This window comes from Aulonocara sp. 'chitande type north' Nkhata Bay, linkage group LG17, assembly GCF_057382095.1.
Source record: "Aulonocara sp. 'chitande type north' Nkhata Bay isolate Kocher_YH1m ecotype deep benthic linkage group LG17, A_spYH_male_GT1.1, whole genome shotgun sequence".
In the NCBI taxonomy this organism is placed as follows: Eukaryota; Metazoa; Chordata; class Actinopteri; order Cichliformes; family Cichlidae; genus Aulonocara; species Aulonocara sp. 'chitande type north' Nkhata Bay.
In genome coordinates this window covers 6,403,979-6,429,121 of record NC_141360.1, presented here as the reverse complement: position 1 = coordinate 6,429,121, position 25,143 = coordinate 6,403,979, and the positions used below count along the sequence as shown (strand labels likewise).

Below are 25,143 nucleotides of genomic sequence, written 5' to 3'. Positions count from 1 at the left end.
TCCAGGAATAAAAATATGGAACTTGAAAAAGTAAAACTTGAAGTAGCAGTAGTCTTAATTTCAGGAGGAGTTATGCACTGTTGAGTTATTTCCTTGCTGAGGGAAGATTCTGTTATGTCCCTCTGTTTCAGTGTTTAAGCTAACAGCCTTGTGGCTCTAGCTTTACTCTAAAATGACTGTGGTAACAACTTTCTCATGTCCAGCAGGATAACAAAGACAATATACTAAGAAGATTCTTTTTTAAGCACGACAATGTAAGCAGGAAGTCCTCCTTATTTCCGGCATCTCACATCATCTATGTGCAGTCTATACACTAGTCACCCACTGTGGAAGAAAACACGCTCAAGTGGAAAAAAACAGAGACCGTGTCAGTGCTCTGAATACAGGTTAACACGATCAGTCGATTGACTGCAAGCTAAAAGTTGCCTCTCTACAGCCTTCTAAGCATCTGTGGGGCTTCTTGTGGTTGTAGGTTGTAAAATTAAAGTCCTTGCTGACACAGACATAAACACCAGCCGCAAACACTGCCTGCTTCAATTAGCAGACATGTGCATTTCCAAACGAAACCACTGTCTCCTGTACAGGGAAAATCAATGGCTGACACTGACACTGGCAGCAGCCCGTAAGAGCTCCACGTCATCAACACAGCTTTGGTTTCTCTGGACGAGAGAGCAATGATTTTATTACTTACCAGGGAAATTTTAATGTGCAAACTCTCAGGCATGCCGTACATTCACTTCTAATTATGTACATGTTTGTCAGAATTAGAGGTTTTAATAGGTGGTTCTGTGGATGTTTTTGTCCCGTTTGTGCATTTTTTTCTTTTTCATGATGGAATTTTACCACACAGCCCAACAGATTAAACGCGCTATCCTTGTAGATATTAACTTTAAGCACCACAGACGTGCGAGAGTTGGTGTGAGAATTACTGTGTGAGTGGAAGGCTGATATGAGTATATCTGAATTTAATTATTTTATTTTTAAGTATACAGTTTTGAAAAAAGTAAACACATCGGCAAAGATATTAGAATGTCATCACCATGTAAATATTACATTATTAGTACATTATTAGTACATTATAGTACGTGGATTGCACCCATTGAGCACTTAAGTGATAGCTGAAACTAATAAGATATTTGTATAACCGATATTGTGCAAAAAAAGTGGACAAACTTGATCGGGAAATTACACACTTAAAAATCGTAGATAAAAGAAGCTTAAAATATTTTAATAAGCTTTAAAGTTCTTAAAGGTTTTAAAAGGATTTTTTGTTGGTCTAGACAAGCTCCACTTTTAACTATCTACTTCTGCGGTTTGGCAGCTGGGTGTCTCAGTGCTCACCAACCCAGTGTGCATCGTCACACCTCGCTAACATCACCTCAGTCTGTTAGCCTAACATTTACATTTACATCAGTTGAGAACACACAACTACCATCATTTTAATCCACTCAGCTAAACATGTTCAGCAAACAGGAGCTCCGAGGTTGCTGTTAGACTACATCCCTGTCCTCTCTGGTGGATCTAAACTAGAAGAATACTTGATTTCTAAATAAACAACTACATACATACATCCCTGTGGATTCATATATGTTGAACTGGCTGATTTATGAAGCTGTTAAAAACTACATACTCGTTTGACACCCCCTAAAATCATAGTAATGGCTTTTGTGCCTTGACCCTTGAGCAGCTGTGATTCCCCCCCTCCCTTTTTTTCAGGATCGTTTTTCACACCTTTTGTAAAAGCTTCCTTTTTATCTGGTGCCATCAAGAGGCCAGCATTCTTTCAACCAATACTTTTAATTTATTTCTTCAAATACTAAAAGTTCTTGATTTTATGCTGTTCACCAGCAGTTGTTGTTGCATGTCTGCACGGACATTGTTAGCACTGCTGTGTCTGTGCAAACCATCTTATTGTCGATACTAGCTTATATTGTTTCCCAGCCTTCCCTTATCCATGATCTAGCTCGGAAAGACTTTCTTAGTAAACATGGTCCATGGGAAAAAATATAGTTAGAGGAGTTTTGATGGGATCTACAAAGTTTACTCTCCCACAGCTGTGAGAGCCGTCATTACTCATGATCATGATTCAGATAAGCAGTTAGAAAAATGAATGAATGGATGTATGAAAATAAATGGGTTTGCCACAAACACAAACTGAATTCTGGTATGGGCTGATGTTTGCACGTATGCACTCTTTATGCTTTCTACCCTTGAACAATATGTTTAGGCCTGTGACATCACAGTCTAATGTAGTAATGAACTTCGCTCTTCAAATGCAGGTATCTTCTGTTGGTATTTAGGTGAAGCTGAAATGTCTAAGATTCTTGTGCGTTACATATCAGTGCATCTACAGAGCTGTGCATATATTAAGTATTGGTGGTTTCATGGATACCAGTATTGTGGTCGATGACATTCTTGAGAATGGAGTCCATGAATGCTTTGAGTGCTAATGGATCTTCGCTGCACTCATTGGTCGGGCTAAATATTGATCAGGAATCCACTATTGAAAGCACTCAGTAGTTTACATTAAGCTGAAATAGCAGCTAATCAGGGAGATTCTGGTGTTGAATTTCCAGTTAGTTTGCTCTCATTGGTGGAATCTGATAAACTGAAAAGTTTTCTCAAATTGATCCCAAATGAGTGTTCAGGGAAAACAGCGTTATATGACTGTGATCTTCAAAATGCTCTAAATAAAATGCAATGATAGCACGAACCAAACATTTAAAATAGCTTTAATTATTAGACACACTCGTATAATTTACATACTTCATGATATATATCGCCCACATCAATGAACATAATCTGTTAATTTTTGAACATTTTGACTTTACAAGGAAAAAAAGACAAACATTTTTTCTAGAAGGCATATTGCATAACAAAATAAAGCTTAACTTTATTGATTCAGCTGAACTGCAGTCAGTCTCTCTGGCCTTTGTCTTTTAATCCTCTAGATTTTGTTTAGCTTAAGTCAGGTTTTGGACCTGGGTCAGCACCCAGCATGCACCCAGTAGGGTTTGATTCAGTTCTCTTGCATTTACTTTGAACATTCTGAGATGTGAACAAATACACAGAAACATGAGACTAAAATATAAAAGAACCTTAAAAGAAGGAAATGCTGTCAGCTATCTAGAGACCCATATCAGTCCCAGGATAAATTGTGCTTGGGTGTTGTGTATGCATAAGAGGAAGGAAGAAAACAGCAAGACTCTGGGAGTGGAAGCTTCCTTTTAGCTGCACGCTGTGCACTCGGCTCACTGTTTATCCGCTGACTCTGCCTCCAGAGAGACACACCAGTTTGCCTTCTCACTTTTCAAAAATGGGTAAAAAATGGCAGAAAAAGGCCTCTTGGGCGAATTTTAGGTGGCTGAAAGAGAGGATAGCTGAGCTTTATACCAAGGGTGAAGCAGGAAATGTCAAAAAAACAGAAATGAGCAATTTCCTCTGCAGCATTCCCCCCAAAATGCAGAATTCGTATCATTTTTAAAGTAATAGAAGAGCAATGAATGGGTGATACTGAATTTTATTTTTGCCTCTTGAGGACACTAAAAGTTCTGTTCTCTGCTTTAAAAAATGGACTTTGGGGCTTTGATGTGGTTATCACTGGGAAGTACAGATCACAATTTTTAGATACAGTGAGAAAGATCTGTGTTTTGCATTTCATGTGTTTAACATACATAGGGGGCTGTCTACAATGATTACATGTGTCACATGTAATCTGTCACTGGTACTCGACAGACTGGATTAAAAATGAGTTCTAAAACAGAATCACTTAAAAAGTATCATATTTTTAAAAGTCTTTTACATTGTTACTAACTACATTTGATACTTTTTTTATGAACTGACCTTACGTATAATGGTCAAATAATTTGGATGTCTGCTGTCTGCATTTATCACAGATTTTATCTCACCTGCTTTCATTTAGACTGTACTGCTATGCTGTTACTGGCACTGCAGTAAACATTGTTTTATGTAGCCACTAGAGCTCAAGCCTGCTTGGCCTCATTGTCATGGCAACCATGTTCGTGTGGGTATCCGCTCGTCTATGTAATCACACTGTTTGTCTTGCACCCAGAATAGCCAGAGGAGGTATTCTGAAGCCAAAAGCACCTGAAGCCAATGCAAACACGTTGCGCACCGGCCATCTGATAAATCTTGGACACAGAGAGAGCAGAAGAGAAGGATTTACGATCTGCCCAGTGATGTTCACCTTCATACCCTATGAAAAATTCTAGAAAGAAAGAGGACATTTCTCTCATTCTAGATTAAAAGTATTTTTCACAAGATTTTCAGAACTTAGTAACACTTCCATTGTTGCTAATGCACACAGCCGTTATCATCTCACTTTAAAAAACAGTCAGATCACAAGCAGTTCCCCCTGGCACCTAAACTGTCAACACTCTCTGCCAAGGAGAGGTTTAAAACATCGTCCATTTTCCAAATGTTCCAACTGTGCCCAGTGAAAACACATTAAACCATTAGAGGACAGAGTATAACTTCAGAAAGACACACTATAGCTTCATATAATGTGTTTTACAGGCTCATTCCCTGAACTAAACGTAGTTTTTTTTCCCCATATGCCTCCGCTAATTTGGAAAAAAAACCACAAACTGGCGGAGCAGACATTTTTTTGGCATGTTGCATAGCTTTACAGCCAGCATATGTTAAAAAGGGAAATGGTTTCAAATGACTTCATGTCTATACTGTGGTCGGAGGATATACCATGGCTGAAGTAACTATCCTGGGATGGAGAGATGCTCTGCTTGGCTTTAGGGATAAAAAAGATGGGATTTTTAACATCTTCACAGTCAGTTCAAGGTTGAGCTTCATCTCACTTTTCCTCCCTAGTCTCGAGGACTAGCCTACAGTCACTGCGTCTGTGGTGCTGGCTGTATGGTGCTGTCTTCGGTGAGAAGGCATTGTGTGCGCATGATGTGTGTTGGCACTGACTGAACATTTCCATGAAACCAGTGTGGTGGTGGAAAGTAGGACGAAAAGAAAAGCAGGAGGAGAGAGGAAACACTTCAGTGGCTAAAACAAATGGAGCTGTTGAGTTTAAGAACATGATTAAATTAGGATGGAGGGAATTGACGCCAAGTCATCACATTCTCTTTTCTAATAGTACACTTGGGAGAATTTTGTATCCAAAATTTGAGCCAGATAGGCTATTTTATCACATATCATTTCATTAATCTAGAATGTCTTTTCTAAATTATGTCAACGAAAATAGAGCTTTTACCAGAAAGCGAACTTGTCCTATCTAGCTAAAGTGACACTGACTGGCAGCAGGTTACGTACAAAAGCTCAGGTCACAACTTGCACGTTTACTCTTTATTATTATCCTATGACAGTTAGTCATGAAATTTTGCCTCCAGCATCTACAGCCAATATTATCCAAGGCCTCAGTAACACAGGCCTACAGACCACTTGCTGACAACCAAGAAAAATGGGTGTTTCATAGTAACATTTATTGCTAAATTGCACTTACGCAGGTCTAGAGCCCGGCTAGCTCCTCGGGTCATCGGAATATAATGTCTATAGCCTGACTGTTTGACAAATGGTTGCTTGATGTTGCTTTTAAATTGATTGCAAAGACACACATGCTGCTGCATTTAAAACCTTGCGATTACTTTGGTCACATGCAGACCGCCATGGTTACCTCTAATTTGCATGTGAAATGCCAACTTGTCTGCAAACACTTGCTGCTTGCTGAGCAGTACTGAACAGTGCGACACACAAAATACTGTTCACCTCCAAAGTAAAACCAGTCTGTGTCTTCCATACAAACCATGGACAACTGCAGGAGCCTGCTAACTACCAGAGGAATTGCAAGGAGCTGGAGGCTTGAGGCCTGTGCAACTGAGCCTTTATGTAGCTTCCTGTGTGCATTTTTAAACTCCTCCTTACTTGATATTTTTTCCAAAATAAATAAGTCATAGTGTTATGGTCAGTGCAGAAAAATTTTATAGCTAGCAATAGTGAAATGAGAAGCTAACTCTCGTGTATCTGAGCCCCAAACTGCATATGTGGCATGTGAAAATAGAATCTGTGACCATTCAGATACAAAATGGCTGCATGAATAGTCATCTGGTTGTTTCAAAGAAAAATGAAATGTTATGTTGTTATGGAACCAAGATGACTGAAATGTGCAGAAAGTATGAAAAATGCCCATTTGTGTTGGAACCAGTATCAAAGCTCATATTTTATCAACACTCATATTTAATAGTTTCAAACACTTCCAGGCACTGAAAGAAACTGGACAGATTATGTAATATGTTCCCCTCCATTTACCACATGTGTTGCACCATCCCTGCACCATTAACATGAATAACTGCAGACTGGTGAGTGATGTAGTTACATTGTGATGAGTAAGCTGAAAAAATCTGCGATCCTTTGGGATTCATCTATTCTTATTCATACCTGGGAGGCCGGCTGTGTCTTTCTCTCGCACATGCACATAAAAAAAACGGAACAACAATTCCTTCATTAGTAGCACTGTCATCTATTGAAGATCAGACAGTATTATTAAATTTCAGTTGCTGAGAAGAGGCTGCTTATGTAAGCCAGCAGACAGCCTTCAGGAAATATTGCTTTTCTTCACTGATTGTGTTCAGTCTTCCGCGTACTGCTCACAAATCAACCAATAAAGATGTCAGCACAGGGCAAGCAATATCCACCCAGCCAGCATAACACATTTACCAGTCGATACTGAATAGCACACAGACTTTTGGTCTAGCTATTTGTACACGCAAGCAAAGCCCACAGAGAGGCAAAACTAATAAAAGATTATCATCACAACAGTGCAGTCATCTCAGGGAACAAACAGGCATATGTAGTTAAGGTTTACACCAATCAGGCACAACATTTGCTTTAAAGAAAACTAATACAGGTTAGCGTAATTGTCAAAACAGAAGAAAGATTTTCATCCAAAGTCAAGATTTGCCTATAACCAGTCACAACTAGTAACCAGTGCACTGGTAGCTGTACTACAACTCAGTGACTATACAATCGTGCACATGTTTGGTAACGCACTGAAGGGATTAGCTTCACAAAGACACAAATGCTATCACTGGCACTTTTTTTGTTTTTTAATGTGTTAAACTTTTATCTCAGTGCTTCGTCTTCTATTGCAAGTTTGACATATTTTCTAGTGCTGATCAGGAAAGTGTTTGGGGATAAACAGTTGGGGAGAAAATCACATTGTTTCTCTATTTTTTTGTTGAAACAATAAGGCGGTCATTAACCACTGGAAGAGTAGTGATATATTATCAATAAACAAGGATCAATATAGCAATCTTTATTTAGGATTTCAATGAGAGGTTGATTTTACACTATTACTGCTCAACACGTTCTCACTCCCAAAGCGTAACACTAGGTGACAAATCGTCAGTATATTATGCTTTCGGCTGCCCAACACGTCCCTATATTATGAGTTTGGAAAACATGAGAACTGTCTGGAATGACTCTACATATGTATGTTTAATTTGTTTAAATCGCACAATCTGGCGCGTAGCTTAGAAACGCGGAAGGTCACCTTTCGCGTTTCCATGGAACGCCTCGGGACGTGACAAATCGTTAGTATATTATGCGTCGGGAGTGACTCTACTACTATCTTATATGCAGTACACTGGGGTTCATAAAAGCTGTTGTTTGTGGAGTGCGGTAGTCATTCCCAACCTCAGGGTCAGGCCCCTTCAAATGGGCCCTGAGGTAAATTTGAAGAGCTCAGAAGAAACAAAAGAGTTAAATACACAAAACATTTGGTTATTTCTCATCACACATTTGCTTTTGATTTGTGAAATACACAAAATATGGGCAAAAGTACCGGCCCACCCACACATTACACCAACAGGAGCTGCTCAGCCATTGAAATGATGCCATGAAGCTCCTGGCACACAGATGTTGTGCTGATGTTAATATCACAGGAGGTTTGAAAGTCTGCAACTGCTGAGTCAGATGAGCATTGGTGACTTTTATACCAGGTGCACTTTTAGCAGTTGGTAACTTTATGTGGTCTACCACTTTGAGGCTGTGCTGCTGTGGTTCCCAAACACTTTCGTGTTACAACCTGACGTATTGCAACAGTGGTACAGCGGTATCCTGTTACAGTACCATGCTTGAATTCCTTAGAACAACTCACTCTTTCACAAATGTTTGTAAAGGAAGACTGCATGGTTAGGTGCTTGATGTTATAGAGTTAGAACAATGAAACTAAAAACACCTGAAGGATTAAGGGACTCTGTGGCCCGATACGTTTGTCTATATATATTGCATTAAATCTTCTGCTCTAATACCTCTACAAACTAGTCCAGGAGTACATTTTTTATCGTCTGGCACAGCTACATTTACCTTATTACCCAGAAACTATCACCATAACTGAATAATTTTTCATTTGAAGAGGATAAAAGATAAAAAGTTGGGAATTACTTTCATACAGAATCCACAAAATGTTAAATTGATTATACAAAGTAACTAATAATAACTAGTTTTTGTAAAGGTTCAGAATTAATATATTGGTGGCAATATTGTTCCTAGATTATTTTTTAAAAAGTCAAAGTCAAGGCAAAGTTTCAATTTTGACTTGCCGATAAAGTATGTGTCAAACCCTCTGAAGTCATGTTTCAGCTCTCTGGCAGATCGTCTCACTGTGCTTTATTTTTCAGGAAAACAAAATAACGTAAAAGAAAAGAAACTGAAATAATATCAGGGATTGTTAAAAAGACCCTGAGGAAAATCTGTGACACAGGATTTTAAAGTTGATTTTGTGAGGCACCCCTGTTTGGCTATATATGGTCCAAAATCCCTTAATACTGACATCAATGTTTTATAGGAAGTTAGTGCAGTTACAGGAAGGAACAAAAGAAGAAACAGGTAATTGTCTCTCATACCCAGTGTCTTTCACCGGGGAAAGCCCCATTATGTGCCTTTCACAACATCAGTGCACTCTTCTTTTAATCTTCAGTGATCTGGGTTTTGATGTTGCAGAAGGAGTGTTCAATAGTGGCTTTAGTCCCTCTCTGTGATTATTCTTCTTACAAAAACGTCACATCTTCTTGCGACTGCACCCAGTGCCAGTGGGCGTCGTACTCCAGATGCATTTTGCCATTCATTTTGCACGTGTCCAAGTCAATCTTTCCATTTTTGTAAGGTTTAACTTTGGGGCTCTGGCTGGTTGCCAGTTTCTCACTGAGACAGGTGCGGGTCGGGCTGCCTCTTTGTGTGGTTGATTTCTCCAGGACACCATTAGCTTTAAGGCCTTGCGTTGGAGTACTGACCTTAAACATGGGGCTTCCCTTATCTGTCTCTGCAGTCTTGGTCCAGATAGGAGCACCTTGCTTGAGGCCCTCAGACTTGGCTTGTGGACAGCTGCCAGGAGCTGCTGGCTTCCCACTTTCAGTTCCTCCAGTTCCCTTCCCAATGGCAACATTCCCAGGTCCACCTTTCACTTCTGGAATAATTCCAACCCCAGTACCATTCTCACTTCCCACAGCACTAGACCCGGACTTCAGGCCTAACACGGGCCCTGACACCGCTGCAGTGGCTGTGGCCACGGAGCCTCCCACCATGCGGCCCCCAGCAGTAGCCTCTGAAACTAGAGGTGTGGTGGAGCAGATGACGGATTCGGAGCTGGAAGGGCAGTACTCATCCATGTCGTCTGCCAGCGTGTCCAGGTAGCTGCCAATGGAGATGTTGTCTAGCTTGTCATTGGGGTCCTGCAAGCTGCTCCAGGAGCCTCTCCAAGAGGTGTCGGGTCCCTCCCCCAGGCTGTACTGGCTGCTGGTGAGGCTGCTGCAGCGGCTGGTCAGTGTGCTGCGCTCCTCAAACAGCCATTTCACTGCTTCGATGCCCTCGTGCACCGCCAGCAGCTGTTGCAGGATCTTAACGTCCACCGAGCGCAAGTGAGCCTGCGGACACAATAAAGGAGATATTCTAAATTTACAATAATGATGCATGCTTACTTTCACAGTGGTCATGTTTTGATAGTGTGCAATGTGCAACAAAAGAGAAATCTAAACAGATGTTGAACCTAGGAGACCGCACATATTTATGTAAAGCTGTCAGCTTTGGCTCTAGGGACAAGTGCAAACACCGTTATAATGCTATTAAACTATTCCAGATTACCCTAATTGGAAGAAACTAATAACAGAAACTGCCTGGAGTCCACAATACTAAAAATGGGAAACAAACAAAGTAAAGGTGGAGGGGAAACAAGGTTACAGATGGATATTACAAGGGAATGTGACTGAAGCTGAGTTTGTAGGAGAAGCTAGTGAGAGATGGAAATTTGATACAGTGGAAAGTAAGACGCATTAGTAAAGAAAGTCGAGAAAAATACTTTTTTTCCTTTTCAGCTGACTTTTAAATGCTGTAAATGGTGCAAAGGATTCAAAAGTTAATCTACAACTTCTGTCATAAATAAATAAAGCAATAATTGCTTCAGCGGGCCTCTAGCAGCCATGGGTATCTTCAAATACAATATGTGTGTGGGAGGATAAGAAAGCTAAATGGTGACTTAGAAGGAGAAAGATGGCTGCAGTCATGGAAAATTCTTCCCTAGAATACATTTGCAGAAGTTCTCAAAGCAAAGTGCAGAGCCCAGAGGTGATATATGGCAACAACATTCAAAGCTCTGACCACTGAGATCACCTCGGCTTTGAGCCTTTGATTTCAAAGTATTCTTCAGTTTCCTCCTTATGTATCACTTTCTGCTGGTCTATTACTGTGCCCCGGGAGGCTGGCTGTATCCCTTTTTGGGAATCATTAAAATTTGTGGTAATTTATACATATTTGTGTATTTCATCTCAGATAATTTTGGGTCAGACAGACAAAATATACAATTATAGTTTTACAGTCTTTTTATATTTTAATTTACTACATCGCACTGTGAAAAGTGAAAGTCCTGCAAGTGTAACATTATGTATATTCCAGCGCTAACACAGCATTGGGATAATAAAGTGTTGAGTAAGTTTAACACCCCAAAAAACTCCGAGCAGAGGCCTCAGGCCACTAAGATCTTTCTGACCTTTTGGAGTTTAAGTGTAACAGTTTAATTGATCCTTATAAATCAATAAATCAGTCTGATGGAATGAATTGATTGATCCAACCTACTAAGTTACTCATGTTTATCAGTTCTGATGAAAACACTGGCAGAAGAATTAAGAAAGCTGCTCTATGGGGTGTTTAAAAGCCTGACGTTCTTCCATCCAGATGGAAAATGGTGCACGTGAGCATGAATTAATTCAATTCAATTCAATTCAATTTTATTTATATAGCGCCAAATCACAACAAAAGTCGCCTCAAGGCGCTTCATAGATACAGAGAAAAACCCAACAATCATATGACCCCCTATGAGCAAGCACTTTGGCGACAGTGGGAAGGAAAAACTCCCTTTTAACAGGAAGAAACCTCCGGCAGAACCAGGCTCAGGGAGGGGCGGCCATCTGCTGCGACCGGTTGGGGTGAGAGAAGGAAGACAGGATAAAGACATGCTGTGGAAGAGAGACAGAGGTTAATAACAGATATGATTCAATGCAGAGAGGTCTGTTAATACATAGTGAGTGAGAAAGGTGACTGGAAAGGAAAAACTCAATGCATCATGGGAATCCCCCGGCAGCCTACATCTATTGCAGCATAACAAAGGGAGGATTCAGGGTCACCTGGTCCAGCCCTAACTATATGCTTTAGAAAAAAGGAAAGTTTTAAGCCTAATCTTAAAAGTAGAGATAGTGTCTGTCTCCCGAATCCAAACTGGAAGCTGGTTCCACAGAAGAGGGGCCTGAAAACTGAAGGCTCTCCCTCCCATTCTACTTTTAAATACTCTAGGAACAACAAGTAGGCCTGCAGAGCGAGAGCGGAGCGCTCTAATAGGGTGATATGGTACTACAAGGTCATTAAGATAAGATGGGGCCTGATTATTTAAGACCTTGTATGTGAGGAGCAGGATTTTGAATTCAATTCTGGATTTAACAGGAAGCCAATGAAGGGAAGCCAAAACAGGAGAAATATGCTCTCTCTTTCTAGTCCCTGTCAGGACTCTTGCTGCAGCATTTTGGATTAGCTGAAGGCTTTTCAGTGAGTTTTTTGGACATCCTGATAATAATGAATTACAGTAGTCCAGCCTGGAAGTAATAAATGCATGAACTAGTTTTTCAGCGTCACTCTGAGACAGGATATTTCTAATTTTAGAGATGTTGCGCAAATGGAAGAAAGCAGTCTTACATATTTGTTTAATATGTGCGTTGAAGGACATGTCCTGGTCAAAAATGACTCCAAGGTTCCTCACCGCGTTACTGGAGGCCAAGGTAATGCCATCCAGAGTAAGAATCTGATTAGATACCATATTTCTAAGATTTTCAGGGCCGAGTACAATAACCTCAGTTTTATCTGAATTAAGAAGCAGAAAGTTAGCGGCCATCCAGGTCTTTATGTCTTTAAGACATTCCTGCAGTTTAACTAATTGGTGTGTGTTATCTGGCTTCATGGACAGATAGAGCTGGGTGTCATCTGCATAGCAGTGAAAATGTATGCTATGTCTTCTAATGATACTGCCTAAGGGAAGCATGTATAATGTAAACAGAATTGGTCCTAGCACTGAACCCTGTGGAACTCCATAATTAACCTCAGTGTGTGAAGAGGACTCTCCATTTACATGCACGAATTGGAGTCTATTAGATAGATATGATACAAACCACTGCAGCGCAGTACTTGTAATACCTACAGCATGTTCTAATCGCTCTAATAGGATATTATGATCAACAGTATCGAACGCTGCACTGAGGTCTAGCAGGACAAGCACAGAGATGAGTCCACTGTCAGAGGCCATAAGAAGATCATTTGTAACCTTCACTAAAGCTGTTTCTGTGCTGTGCTGAGCTCTGAAACCTGACTGAAACTCTTCAAATAAACCATTCCTCTGCAGATGATCTGTTAGCTGTTTGACAACTACTCTTTCAAGGATTTTTGATATGAAAGGAAGGTTGGAGATTGGCCTATAATTAGCTAAGACTGCTGGGTCTAGAGATTAATATGTCTCATACTTCGTTTCTATGCATAGGTAGTGGCTGACCTTTGGATAAGCCATTCACTGTTTAAGACCACACCACAGGCTGCTTGGTATAAAAAAAGGAAAGAAAGAAAAAGCTATGGCAAATTCAATCCACTGATGTTGAGTGGTTTTCCTCCATCTTCCTCAGTATCAAACCAGCAGGAAGCTGATCGACATCAGTGGTTTCTAAACTGGGTATTAAGAAAAGATCATTTCTGCCCCGTTTTTTCCTCTAAGACTGCTGAATACTTTGACCTCTTGAATCTTTCTAAAAGTGTGGTTTGACTCAGCTGCAGGAGGGAGAGGTAGGGCAGGATGGTTCAGGGAGCAGAGTCAGGGTGGGTTGATTGGCACAGCTGTCACATACTGGCTCATCAGTCTCTCCTTCTTATGCCGTAACATGCTCGAACCTTGGGCTGCACCACAGGCCAACCACAGAGTCCGGCTCTGTGCATCATGATTAAAAAAACGTAACCAACAATTGTCAAACTCATCAATGGGAAGCAGCAGTTTTAATCACTGCATGCTCAAAGTTGGTTGGTGCCCATCACCTAAAGAATACTAACTTTCTCTTTGAGCTTACCACATTTGCTCAAAAACCTTTTACTTAGTCTGTGCCGTGAAAGATTGAAATGGCTCACGTGACTTGTAGAACATAACCACAGCATGACTAAACCATAACCAGACCTTATCCAGAGTGTAATTTTAACTGTGGAGAAAACACACAAGATTGAACTTATGGGAACCAGCTTTTTTGTTGATTATCACAAGTAAACACAGGCAACACACTTCAGAAGAAAAAAAATGTGGATATGAGATGAAATAGAAGGGTTTCATTTTACTTTCTTTACTGGAGGAGAATTGAGCTGTGTGGTCAATGTTCTGGTAAATGCTGAAGCCAAAGTCAGTGGTTATGCTAAATTACACAGGCAGACACAGCTCTAATACACACACACACATATATATATATATATGTATATACAGCTTTTTGTTCATGAATATGTGGGTATGAACCCACCGGCATCCTGGCACACACAAGTTTTGGGGTGGGGCTCAAGGCTTGAGGTTTTTGGCTGGCAGAGACCGAGTGCTTAATGAGGGTGGCAATAAAAGTAGCTCCGTGCCTGTCAGCGCTGAGGTGGCACAATGCTAACAAAGCTATGAGCTCCACCAGTCTATGAACACTTTGCTGCAGAACTACACTGACTTTAACTGTTGCTGTCGCAACAGGTCATTTTTTTTTCTGCGATATTAATTTGGGTAACTTGGGTGGTTGGTTAGAGATGATATTTTTATACTGTGTATTAACCAAATTCACCAATGCATGAAATTAAAACAAGTTATACACCAGAGATGCATTTGAGTATGTAATTTTACACAAGCAGAGGGACCATCTGTGAGTGGCCTTGCTGCCACACCTTAGCTTTTTGGGGGGATAATAATTCTTCTGTAAGGCTACTGCCTCTGAAATACAACTAGATATATGGCATTTGCTCTTAACACAATATCTCAGAAAGTGTTAGTGGAAAATCTTCAATAAAAATGTAAAAGAAATCATCTTTGTCATCTCAACTCTGCATGCCTTCTTTACTGAGGTCACAAAATAGATTAGTTGCCTACAAATCAACATATTAAAATATGCAAAGTTTTTTCGTAATGAAATTTAAACAATGACAGCCACGTGTTCCAGCTTTTTGCTAAAAGTGAAATCCATCATGTTTGTGTCAGCTGTTTCCTGCTTTGTTTGCTCTGCTGCTCTTCAAGTGGGACTTGTTTCAATCCCCACTATATTCATTACTTTGAGACTGATTTGAAGCATTTAATTACACAACAAAGTCAAGCGTGCACATCAAAGAAAGGATGAAAAAGGTCGAAGTGGGGCCAACAAAGTTTAATGTGAATGGGACTAAGCAGCCTTAAGGATTTAATATCATTAATCATGTTTTTTGCATTTCCTGAAACATCGGTACATCGCCAAACACACTCCTGCTTCCTTACTCAGCATGAAGCCACGCACCAGCTGGCAGACCCACAGGTTTCTGGAAAGCTAATTTTCCTGCCTTTTATATTATCAAATAAGACAAGTACCTGCACTCTGCAAACAAGTCAAACTCGTTGTTTCATATTAAAAGATTTCTGGTGCAGAAGAAAGACTTCATTTGTTTTGGATCCCTGCTAAAATCTTTGTAATATTTATCCGCCTCAGGAAATATTTATTACTGTGTAATGAAAGCACAAAAAGTACTGCTTCATAAAGTGTCAAAATATACGTCATAATAACATCATTAGGTATCTTTATCTTTAGCTCTCCACATTAACAGTGAAATAAATAACTTGAAGACGTGTTTCTGGTATCTGATCAGTTAATTAACAAAAAAAAAACAAAAAACACAACACAGACAAACCAACAGTGTAAATGAGTACTTGTGGTCTTAAAATGTGCAAATACTGTAGCTGGAGCACACGGTGCCCACAGTGGGACGTGAGGAAAATCTTTTAGCTCTAAGAATATCAACAGAAGAAGACGACTGATGGCAACACTTGAGTGATCTCATCTGAGGGAATTTAATTGTTGAAGGGTTTCCTTCTCTAACGTTGCTTTGATCCCTTTCAGAGTCAACAGAACAAATGGAGAACCGCAATGTGCCCCGAAATGCTTTCAGCGTTCTGAACCTTACAACGAGAACACGTTATAATTGTTGGACAATTTACTACTCTAGATATTCACCTTTTTGACTTTTTTTTTCCTTCAGTACTTTTATGGACACCATTTTCTGTCAAGCTGTGGGGATGAGAGTGTTGAGCACGCGTAGTGATTAATACGCAGAGACCCTTGCAGAGACCCTCTAGTCTCCTCTAGTCTTCTTCCTGTTCTCTTTCAGACATGATGATTGAGTTGGCATTTCATGTTATGTTGATTTTGTTTGTGCACATATGTATGTGTGTGAATAAATGAATGTATATGTGTATTTATTTGTTTTTTTGCTTTACATGTCCGAAATTAAAGTTTATCATCATCATCATCCTGTAGATTGTGATAGGGTATGATCCATGACGCACACTGTCCCATGTGGCTTCCTATCATCTCACAGCAACCTAACAGATTGCTGAATTACTGCCAGCTGGAATACCAGCAACATAAACACAGTCACTGCTCTCTCTCTCTCTTTCGTATCCCCTGGTGCCCGTGTCTGCTGTTTCACCTTCCCAATCTAACTCGGGCCCTCAGACATACTGCGTCCTTGCAGAGACCCTCTAGTCTCCATTAGGCAGCAGAAGGTCAGCCCTGGCCCTCCGTAACTCGCCAGCTGCTCCATCTGTCTGCATTCATGTCTGAATGCCATTCTTACTGTTCCTTTTCTTCTTTCTTACTACAGGACAGAATGCTGAATGGCAACATGCGAGATTTCACCGTAAGCACAAGTAAAGCCAAGTGAAGATCACTGTCTTATGAAATAGCAACGCAAACTACAAAGAAATGCAGAATTTTGGCCCTCATGGAGCATAATATGCAAGTCAATGGATACAAAGAGGAGCAGAGGCTCATTCTTCAAAGCTGATGTAGCCCCTTCTCTGTTTGTCCATCTACTTCCTGCAAACATTACTGTCTAAACCTGCTGTCACATAAGAAGAAATGAAGCCTGGACAGAAGACCTACCAGGCTCTCTGATATTATGGTTACAAGCAACAAAATGAGATGGAGAGAAAACAGGAAACAAAATTGTGGTGGAGGAATAAAAGAGCTGCAGGTCACTCAGGAATAACTGAATTTAACAAAACCCTGTACTGACTGTGACATCAGTGACAGCATAGCCAGTAGCCAGTTAGAGAAAGAAGCCTGAGATTAAACAGACTGGATTTTGATTCCCTACAGCTCAGCTCTGCACGGAGAGCTGACTTTGCACTGACATTCATCTGCCCAGAGGTGGAAGACAGAGAGAGGCTGACATGGGAACGCTAAAGTGAATAAAAAAGGAGGAGTTAGCAAAAAGTAAGGACATACCTCGAGCAACAGCATAACATTTGCCCTTTGGTAGCTTAAAATACAGATGCTGATCATTAATAAAATGCACAAAGCAGCTTATATATAAAAGGCCCTTCAGTGTGTGTGTCTGTGTGTGTGTGTGTGTAAGGCTTAGTGCCAGTCTTCTCTGGCTTTAAAGGAGTGTCTCTATCCAGTAAATCTGTTTAGATCAGTGAAGTGGAGAGTGGAGATTGCTGGAGACGAATGCGAAAGACAGATGCTTTCAAACTGCTCCCGCAGAGATGAACAGCAGCACTAAAATCATTCACAGCAACATTTATCTGCCTTCAGCTCTTTCCCCACCAAATCAAGTCATGAGCCGAGCCGGCGACAAACGTGTTCTGCAAACACATGAACACATTTGTCTGGAAGCAGTTACATAACACATTACTCTGCTAGAGTCAGTAATCACACTACAGCTACAGTATAATAAATCATTTAGAGCAGCTGCATCGAATATCTGATGAATTCTTTGTTCGTTTTTTTGTAGTATTACAGTTTTCTTGAACAAATATAGTAACTGCCAACTCAGGTTCACTTGTGTGATGACTTGCATTATTTTCAGATTTCTTAATTGTTAAACTGTATTGTTTTTAGGTTTTGAACTAGCTGGGTCATTTGGGCAAAAAAACGTGTCCGTATCTTTCGCTTTCCTGAATAATGATCCTACGTCACTGTTTGGTGACTCTAAGCTGGCTGTCTTAAAAGTCTCTGATGATCCATGTCTATCATCCAAGTAACAGGAAATAGGATGTTAATGACCATAACAATTTTAAAGGCTAATTTTAAAGATCTGTAGTTTCGTTTTGATTTATATTTTGTACTTTAGGCCAATCGAATCAGTGTGTTTTTCTGGACTTGAGAGTTATGGAACATGTTTGTTTAAATCAAAGACGTACTGTATTAGAAATGTAACATGACTTCTTGTTTTTCCTGCTATTTAACAAGAGTAACACTTCAATATTAGTGGTAACGTACACACACACACACACACACACACACAAATATGCACAGTGTTGATCTTACACAGGCAGATGCTGCAGCCCACCAATGCCACATAGTGTGGTTATGGATACAAAGTAACAGATGAATGAGGAACAGAAGGGTCCACACAAACACACACTTTCAGAGTGGAAAAAGAAGCAGTTTATAGCCGACTCATTAACATCCCGCCTGTTCGTTTGAGCTTATCAGCATGGCAGAAAATGTTGGGGAAGAAAACAACATGGTGACTTTGCTAGGCTGTGTGCACGACTGTGTGCACGAGAGAGCTCTTCCATTTAGTATCTCCCTGCAGCCTCTGAGCACACACATTAGTACTGCACATCTTACTAAGCAGATTTCAGATGATGCTCCCATCTCTTCTTCTGCACTCTCATTACACAGCACCACTCACACAGATGAAATAACCATGCACACTTGCATGCGCACACACGCACGCGGGCACACACACTCACATACTGGAGCAGCCCGGACTGTACTGAAAGTTTCACTCCCTTAGAGTTAGAAAACGGTTCTTCATCACTATCACTTCTCTCTCTGTCCTCCCGCTTCTGCAAAAAAACTTGATAAATGACTAAAACTACTAACAGTCCAGCCTGCTTCTATAGTCTTAACAGATTTCCAGCAAGTCTGGATGCCTTGTGAATACAAATGTGGGCTAAATATGCAATTAGGTTAGGTACTATACAACCTACAACAGCAGCTGAGCTTTCTTCTGTACACACTAACCCACTAACACTCATTTATTCATTTATATTCTGATTTATATCTAAATATTGCCATGTTTACAATACATATATGTATTATGAGAAGAAAAAAAACACCTTAAAACTCAGACTTTTTGCTTTTTAGAGCTAACACATCCATTACTACGGGGTGGCTGTAGCTCAGGTGGCAGTCCTTAGGGACTGAGTAAAGTGCTATACAAATGCAGGCCATTTACCATTTACCATTACAATGCGCCTTTCTGGTCACAAAATTACAGACAGGCAAGCTGCAACTACAGAACCCATGTGATGTTCACACTAAACCTCCCGCGTATGCGTATTTCCGTTGACATTGTGGTCAACATGTCCAGAGATCAGCTATGACTCAGATGTAGGACTACATATGCACTTGGCCCAGATGTGATGTGAAAAAGGGTTTTTTAAGACTTCTGTGGGAAAAAAAGGAAAAAACAATCTGAGTCATTCACACACACCACTTCTGAAAAAATAAAAAAAGGTTTTGTGATCCATCTTCCAATGGATTCACACGAGCCTACATCAGTTAGTTCTCAGACCACACCCGTCACCAAAAGCCCTGAACTGATACAACAACCTAAGAGCGAGCGTTTTATTACTCACCAGCTATTTAAGCTAACCTAAGATATACACACACACAGGCTCAAGGAATACGAGCCTAATTCAAACTCAAAGACATGTGGCAGAAAATACTAAACAAATGTGACGATGACAGCCGATCATCTTTCTTTCTGAAAACTTTGTTTACACCAAGCAAGCGAACTTAAGACACATGCTGCCACCATCATGAGTCCTGGAGTGAAATCAGCTTCTATTTCTACCATGCGACCAAACTGCTAATGTGTTTTTGGATGTTTGAATGTAACCAATGTGTTTTGGAGCGACTCTTTCAGAAAACAGCTTGTTTGGTTTGGAAGTTCGGTTGTGGCAGCGCACACGCTCTTGTGTCACAACCACAGATGGGGAGACGGGGTGCATGCCTGCATCTGCCGCAGGAATGTATGACATACATGAACATGGTTGGGGGGGGGCAACTGTAGAGTGGTGCATTATTGCTACAGACCTCCACTGTTTGACGCGAGGTGGGGTTGATGTAAACAAGAAAACAGAAGTACTTGTTGAACGGAAGCTCTGCTGTAGAAGAAATAATCAGTTCTGAAGAAACACAGAGCGGCCTGCTGTGGATAAACGAGGGATGGAATCATTTAATAAGAGAAACTGAAAAACAGTCTTGTTCAGAGGTATGATATGAGTATGTATCACACCAAAATTAAGCCCAGTGGACTGAAGATAGAAATGTATGCAATATGTTAAAAATTACTTTCTATAAATGGTGCAAGCGCAGCTAGACAATAGGAAGAGAGCGCCTTCACCACGGTCCTGTGTGCATTTTTACCTCCACTTATTTCCAAACAAAGTGCAGCTGCTGGCAGAGCGAAGAGCAGCTTGAATTATTGAATGAGTGGATACAAGGGGCCTTCACATTTTATTACTCAAGTCCAGTCAAAGTAAAATTACATCTGTTGCATTTAGTCACAAATTCATCATTAATCATTCATCTTAATAATCGAATGTAGACTCCTGATTTTCTTCTTATACTACTTATTATACTACTTAATAATAAGAGCAATGTTCATATTAAAATTTAGTTTGCACACATGTTAGGGGAGGCTGTAGCTCAGGAGGTAGAGCGGGTCACCTACTGATCGGCAGCTTGGTGGTTCGATCCCTGGCTCCTCCAGTCTGCATGTCAAGTATCCTTGGGCAAAATGCTAACCCCAAGTTGCTCTCCAATGCATCCATCGGAGTGTGAATGTAGTTAGAAAAAGCATTAAGCTTAAAGAAAGTGAATGTGTTGTATAGAGTGCTTTGAGTACTCTGGAAGAGTATAAAAGTGTGATATCAGTCCACAAATTCCAAATTATTTTTGTCATAATCGTACAGCGACAGCAAAGTCAATGTCACATCTTTAATTTTACCTCCTATGGCGATCCTAAGTGAAAACATTACCAAAGAATACAAGAAATGTACAGAAAGACACAGCAAGTGTTGCATTGGGTGTAAACGTAGAATTTAATTATGCTGGATTCAAAATACATTAATACTTCACTGACCTAACTGGCTAATTTTGACATGTTGATAACATAGTAATTACGTTATCTAAGACATTAAAGACAGATTGATGCTAACATTTAGCTTTCCAAAAGCTGAAACATCCATTGGCAAGTATAATTCTTAAAGCAGGCGTATGTAACGTTTGCTACTCAGTGATAACAGCAGCCCCTGTAGCTTCAACTGGTAATAAAAGGCCTCTGGACTTTGGAGTCTTTTAAGCTCCAGTACTGAATTGTAGTGAAACAAATCATAGCAGCTGCTCGCACAACGAACAATTCAATTCAGTTTCATTTATATAGTGCCAAATCAAAATACAAGTAACTTCAAGGCACTTTATATTGTGAGGTAAAGACCCCACAATAATTCTCAGAAAACCCCAACAATCAGACGACCCCACTATATGAAAGCAGTTGGAGACTGGAGACAGTGGGAAGGAAAAACTCCCCTTTAAAAGGAAGAAACATCCAGCAGACCAGGCTCACGGAGGGGCACCCATGTGCCGTGAAACACAAAATCGTCATCTTGATATGGAATAGAATTTGTTGGTTTACTCTTCATCCACCTAACTTTAGGAACATTTTAGCCACAAACAGCCATAAGAGAAAAGTTGGCATCTATTGCAAGTTATTAGAATAAAGTAATCCTGCTCTTGCTTTGTGTCTAACCAGCAGCTAAACCACTTGATTTTGTGTCATGTAGGCATAATCTGCCGAGCTCTGCCCTCAGTGTCTCCTTAGAAATGTACTTTCCTGGAAAACTGTATACATTCTCCCAAGTTACATACAGACTGACACTTTTGAGGGAAGGAGTGGGAACAAATGAGATGCTACTGGTGCTGTTACGAGTCAGCGAACTCAGAAATCATGCTGAGGCTGGTATTATTCCCAACATTAAGGTAAAACACTTACTTATTATAGCTTTAAATGTGTGAGCCCACACAATAATTAAGGAATATCCAAAAAGCTGAGGTTAGTGAGCTTACCGGAGGCCTAACAATTAGCAGGGGCCCTAAAAGCATCCTTAAATCTCACTGTCCTAAAGTATCATTCATCACCAGAGGCACGGGATAAGAAAATTATTTGGCATTTAGCGCTTTCTGAAATACAGATTATATGGTCATTTTAAAGAATGCTGACATTTTGCAGTGAGTCCCACTGTGGGCTCTGAGCGCACAGTGGGAGCAGGAAGGACGACTTGGAGTATAAAACACAGTCATTTATTTTTTCTCAGCTGTCAAGTGGAGCGTTACACTACAGTTTATTGTGTTAGGCTAGTGATCATGTGAACATGACGTGGTTTAGGTTCATCTGGTCAAAATTATACTGTTATACTACTTTATGGATTGTTACTTATACATTCAGTTATTTTAATATAAAGAGTTGAACAGAAAACAAGAACTTAATAAAGAGAAGTAAGGAAATTTTAAAAATGGCATGCTGTATAGTCAGATAACATGTTAAGTACCTCTGTCTCTGGGCTCTCAGGAGTTGTGCAGGCTTCTGTACCTGCACATAATTTCAGATACACCCCAGCAATGACAACCCGATCTGCTGATAAATGTTCAAGTACTCGAAACAAGGCTGTCTGCCGGAGCCGAGCCGGGCTCAGCATTCATCGTCATAATGACAGCTCTGTACCTGGCTGACTTTCGTGAATGACACATCCTGGAAAACAAGAGTCTGCCACGCATCCTGCGGGCACATATATGAGAACTGTGGATTCTTACCATCTCCATCTTCAGTTTTCTTATCTTTTCATCCAAACTCTTCATCCCGGTCTCTTTACCGGTGTCGTGCGCGAGGGCCAGCTTGGCGTCTGCCCGGAGAGAGGACGACTCTTCCCGCATCCACCTGAGCAAACCCTCGGGGGTCTTCCGGCCGATTTTCGCCTCTATGTCTTTGAGGTCTGGGATGCTCTCGCTGACAGTACCTTCGTCCATCGCCATGAGTGTTTTTACACCGATAAGATCCGCAGGACAAAGATTACGTCCTTCGGGTTCCTCGGAGATTGTTCCCTGTCAAGCTGCGAGAGTCACTTCCTATAGGCTTGTATGGCATCCTATGCGACTGCTGCTGAGTTGGACTGCGCCAGGCAAGGAAAACTGTTTGACAGTATCAACACAGCAGTGTGAGCTTATTCCAGCAGTATGATACAGAGAGAAATCCTCGATATGTGGGTTATTTTAACTCAGTCATCATGTTGTGTTAAATTGATGAAGCCTCTGTATCTAAACTGCTGATGGTCATCAAGTGATAGCGGAGGGGGGAAATCCAATTTGTTGCTTTCCCCTCCTTGATTGGTTCCTTTACAGCTGTAAATGCAGTCTGATCTCCGGAGTCCCGAGTCCTGAGCTGCAGCTCGGTGAGGCTGGTGTTTGGGATCTGTACGCTGAGCCACACTGCGCAGATTCCACCTGCATGATGACAGCGATCAGGAACCGCAGAGTGGGAGAGGAGACCCGATAGCGTCAAGTCACCAGCGATAACCCTCGGTAGCTTCCGGGAAAACTTTCAAAATACAATCTGTGTGAAAGCTCTGTACCGGAGAAAACGGTGAACTACCAAAATAAAACGACAAGCACAAAGTAAAACAAAAACAACAAAAAAGTCCTTTTATCCTCCTTTCTGCACAAAGACGTCTGTGCGTTTTATAAGAAGAAGATAAGCTTGTTAATATTGATACTCCAATCAAGTTATATATGTGAACATCAACCAGTTATATGTGTGAGCATCATGGAACAGAAACATAATCTAAACATAGTCATGAAAGGCGACCTTTGGGTGAAGATGTGATGTCTGTATCCATCTGCCTGTTGTCCACATTTATGCAGGCAAAAGGACAAAAGCACAAGATGAAGCTCTTATTTTTGCTTTTGCCTTTTTGTGAAAAACTTGATAGCTTTTCCTCCACGCAAAAATTAAGTGGGCATTAATAAACTATTAAAAAGGACTAATCTAAACATCTGAAATGCCCTAAAAAGACAAAAGCAGTGGGCCACCGACACATTACACTCAGGGAGCTGCTCAGTAATGGAAACGCATGGCATGATGCTCCCAGTGCTTAATTTTGTTTGGAACTCAGCAGTAGTGAGTCAGCAAAGGTTTAGCAACTTTTACAACTGTGAGCGTCGTCGACTCTGCTCCCTTGCTCTACGTGGTCTGCCACTTTATGGTTAAGTTGCTGTGGTTTCTAGATGTCTCCACATTGTAATAATACCACTCAGAGTTGATCATGGATATCTAGGAGGGAAGAAATTTCACAAATGAACTTGTTGTAATGGCAGCATCCCGTTACAGCACCACACTGGAATTCAGTGAGCTCTTTAGAGCGACCCATTCTCTCACAAATGCTTGTAAAGACAGATTGCACGGCTTTCATAAAGCTAAAAACACCTGAATTCAAAGATTAAAAGATGTGGACTCATAGTTTTGTCCATTGTGCACTAAAAAGAAAAGCAAGGCTCTTCTTTGAACACAGCAGGTGATGGTGTGACCATGTATGGAAGGCCCCAAGTGCCAAAATGAATAGAAAATATAATTAATGATGCATTAATTAATTAAAATGGGAGCTAATTAAATATTTTTTAATGTTTTCATTTAAATTAATTAAATCAAAAATATTTGGTCAAATGTTTAATAATGTATTTTAGAATGTATTTTAGAATTTATTTTAGAATTCGTGGTCCGCTGTAACTTAGAAGCTTTTAACATGGGTCACCGCCCAAGAGAAGGAATGAAGAGTCTAATCAGTGTAATGAAATACAACAGATCTCTGTGGCAAAGGCCGGATTACTTTACTCTTAATACACTAAACACACACTTACTCATACCCTGTGTCTCTATATGGAAACTTTCTCCCGGCCCACACAAACTCAGCCCAGGCAGACTTTTCCTTAACGGGCCTGGACCCCCTCATGTGGAACTGGAGCTCAGGTTAAAGCTTGTGGTTAAAAGACCAGTGGGTCAATGTTTTGGAACAAAGGAGATTAAATGCTGCTGTCAAGGACAATTCAATAAGATCCACAGCAGGCACAGGTTTTCCACCAAGTTTTTGTTTTCCTTATGGCTTTGGATGTATAACTGGATTTTTGTTTTCCAGGCGCTAACTAATAAAGATACATATCAAAAAATGTAAGAAAGAAAGGAACGATTATAGTCATCCTTTTCAGTAATCTTTTTCTGCTATAACTTACTGAAAATGCTGCATTCTTATTACAA

General features: G+C 40.5%; 1 protein-coding gene across 1 annotated transcript; it reads right to left on the bottom strand.

Annotated features, from left to right (window-relative positions):
* Positions 1-2,585: 2,585 nt before the first annotated feature.
* On the bottom strand, positions 2,586-23,488 carry lurap1 (leucine rich adaptor protein 1). The gene is made up of 2 exons (XM_086269178.1): positions 22,653-23,488; positions 2,586-9,902 (listed from the first exon to the last, which is right to left on the bottom strand). Exons 1-2 carry the CDS (start codon positions 22,869-22,871, stop codon positions 9,030-9,032), a joined length of 1,092 nt encoding a protein of 363 aa, XP_086125304.1. The 5' UTR covers positions 22,872-23,488; the 3' UTR covers positions 2,586-9,029.
* Positions 23,489-25,143: the final 1,655 nt, after the last annotated feature.

What these genes read in the sequence shown, in the direction of transcription:
- lurap1 (XM_086269178.1), bottom strand. Translation starts at nt 22,871, where the DNA reads ATGGCGATGGACGAAGGTACTGTCAGCGAGAGCATCCCAGACCTCAAA. An exon ending in GAAAACTGAAGATGGAGATG is followed by an intron (nt 9,903 to 22,652) that starts GTAAGAATCCAC and finishes TTGTGTCCGCAG; the next exon opens with GCTCACTTGCGCTCGGTGGA.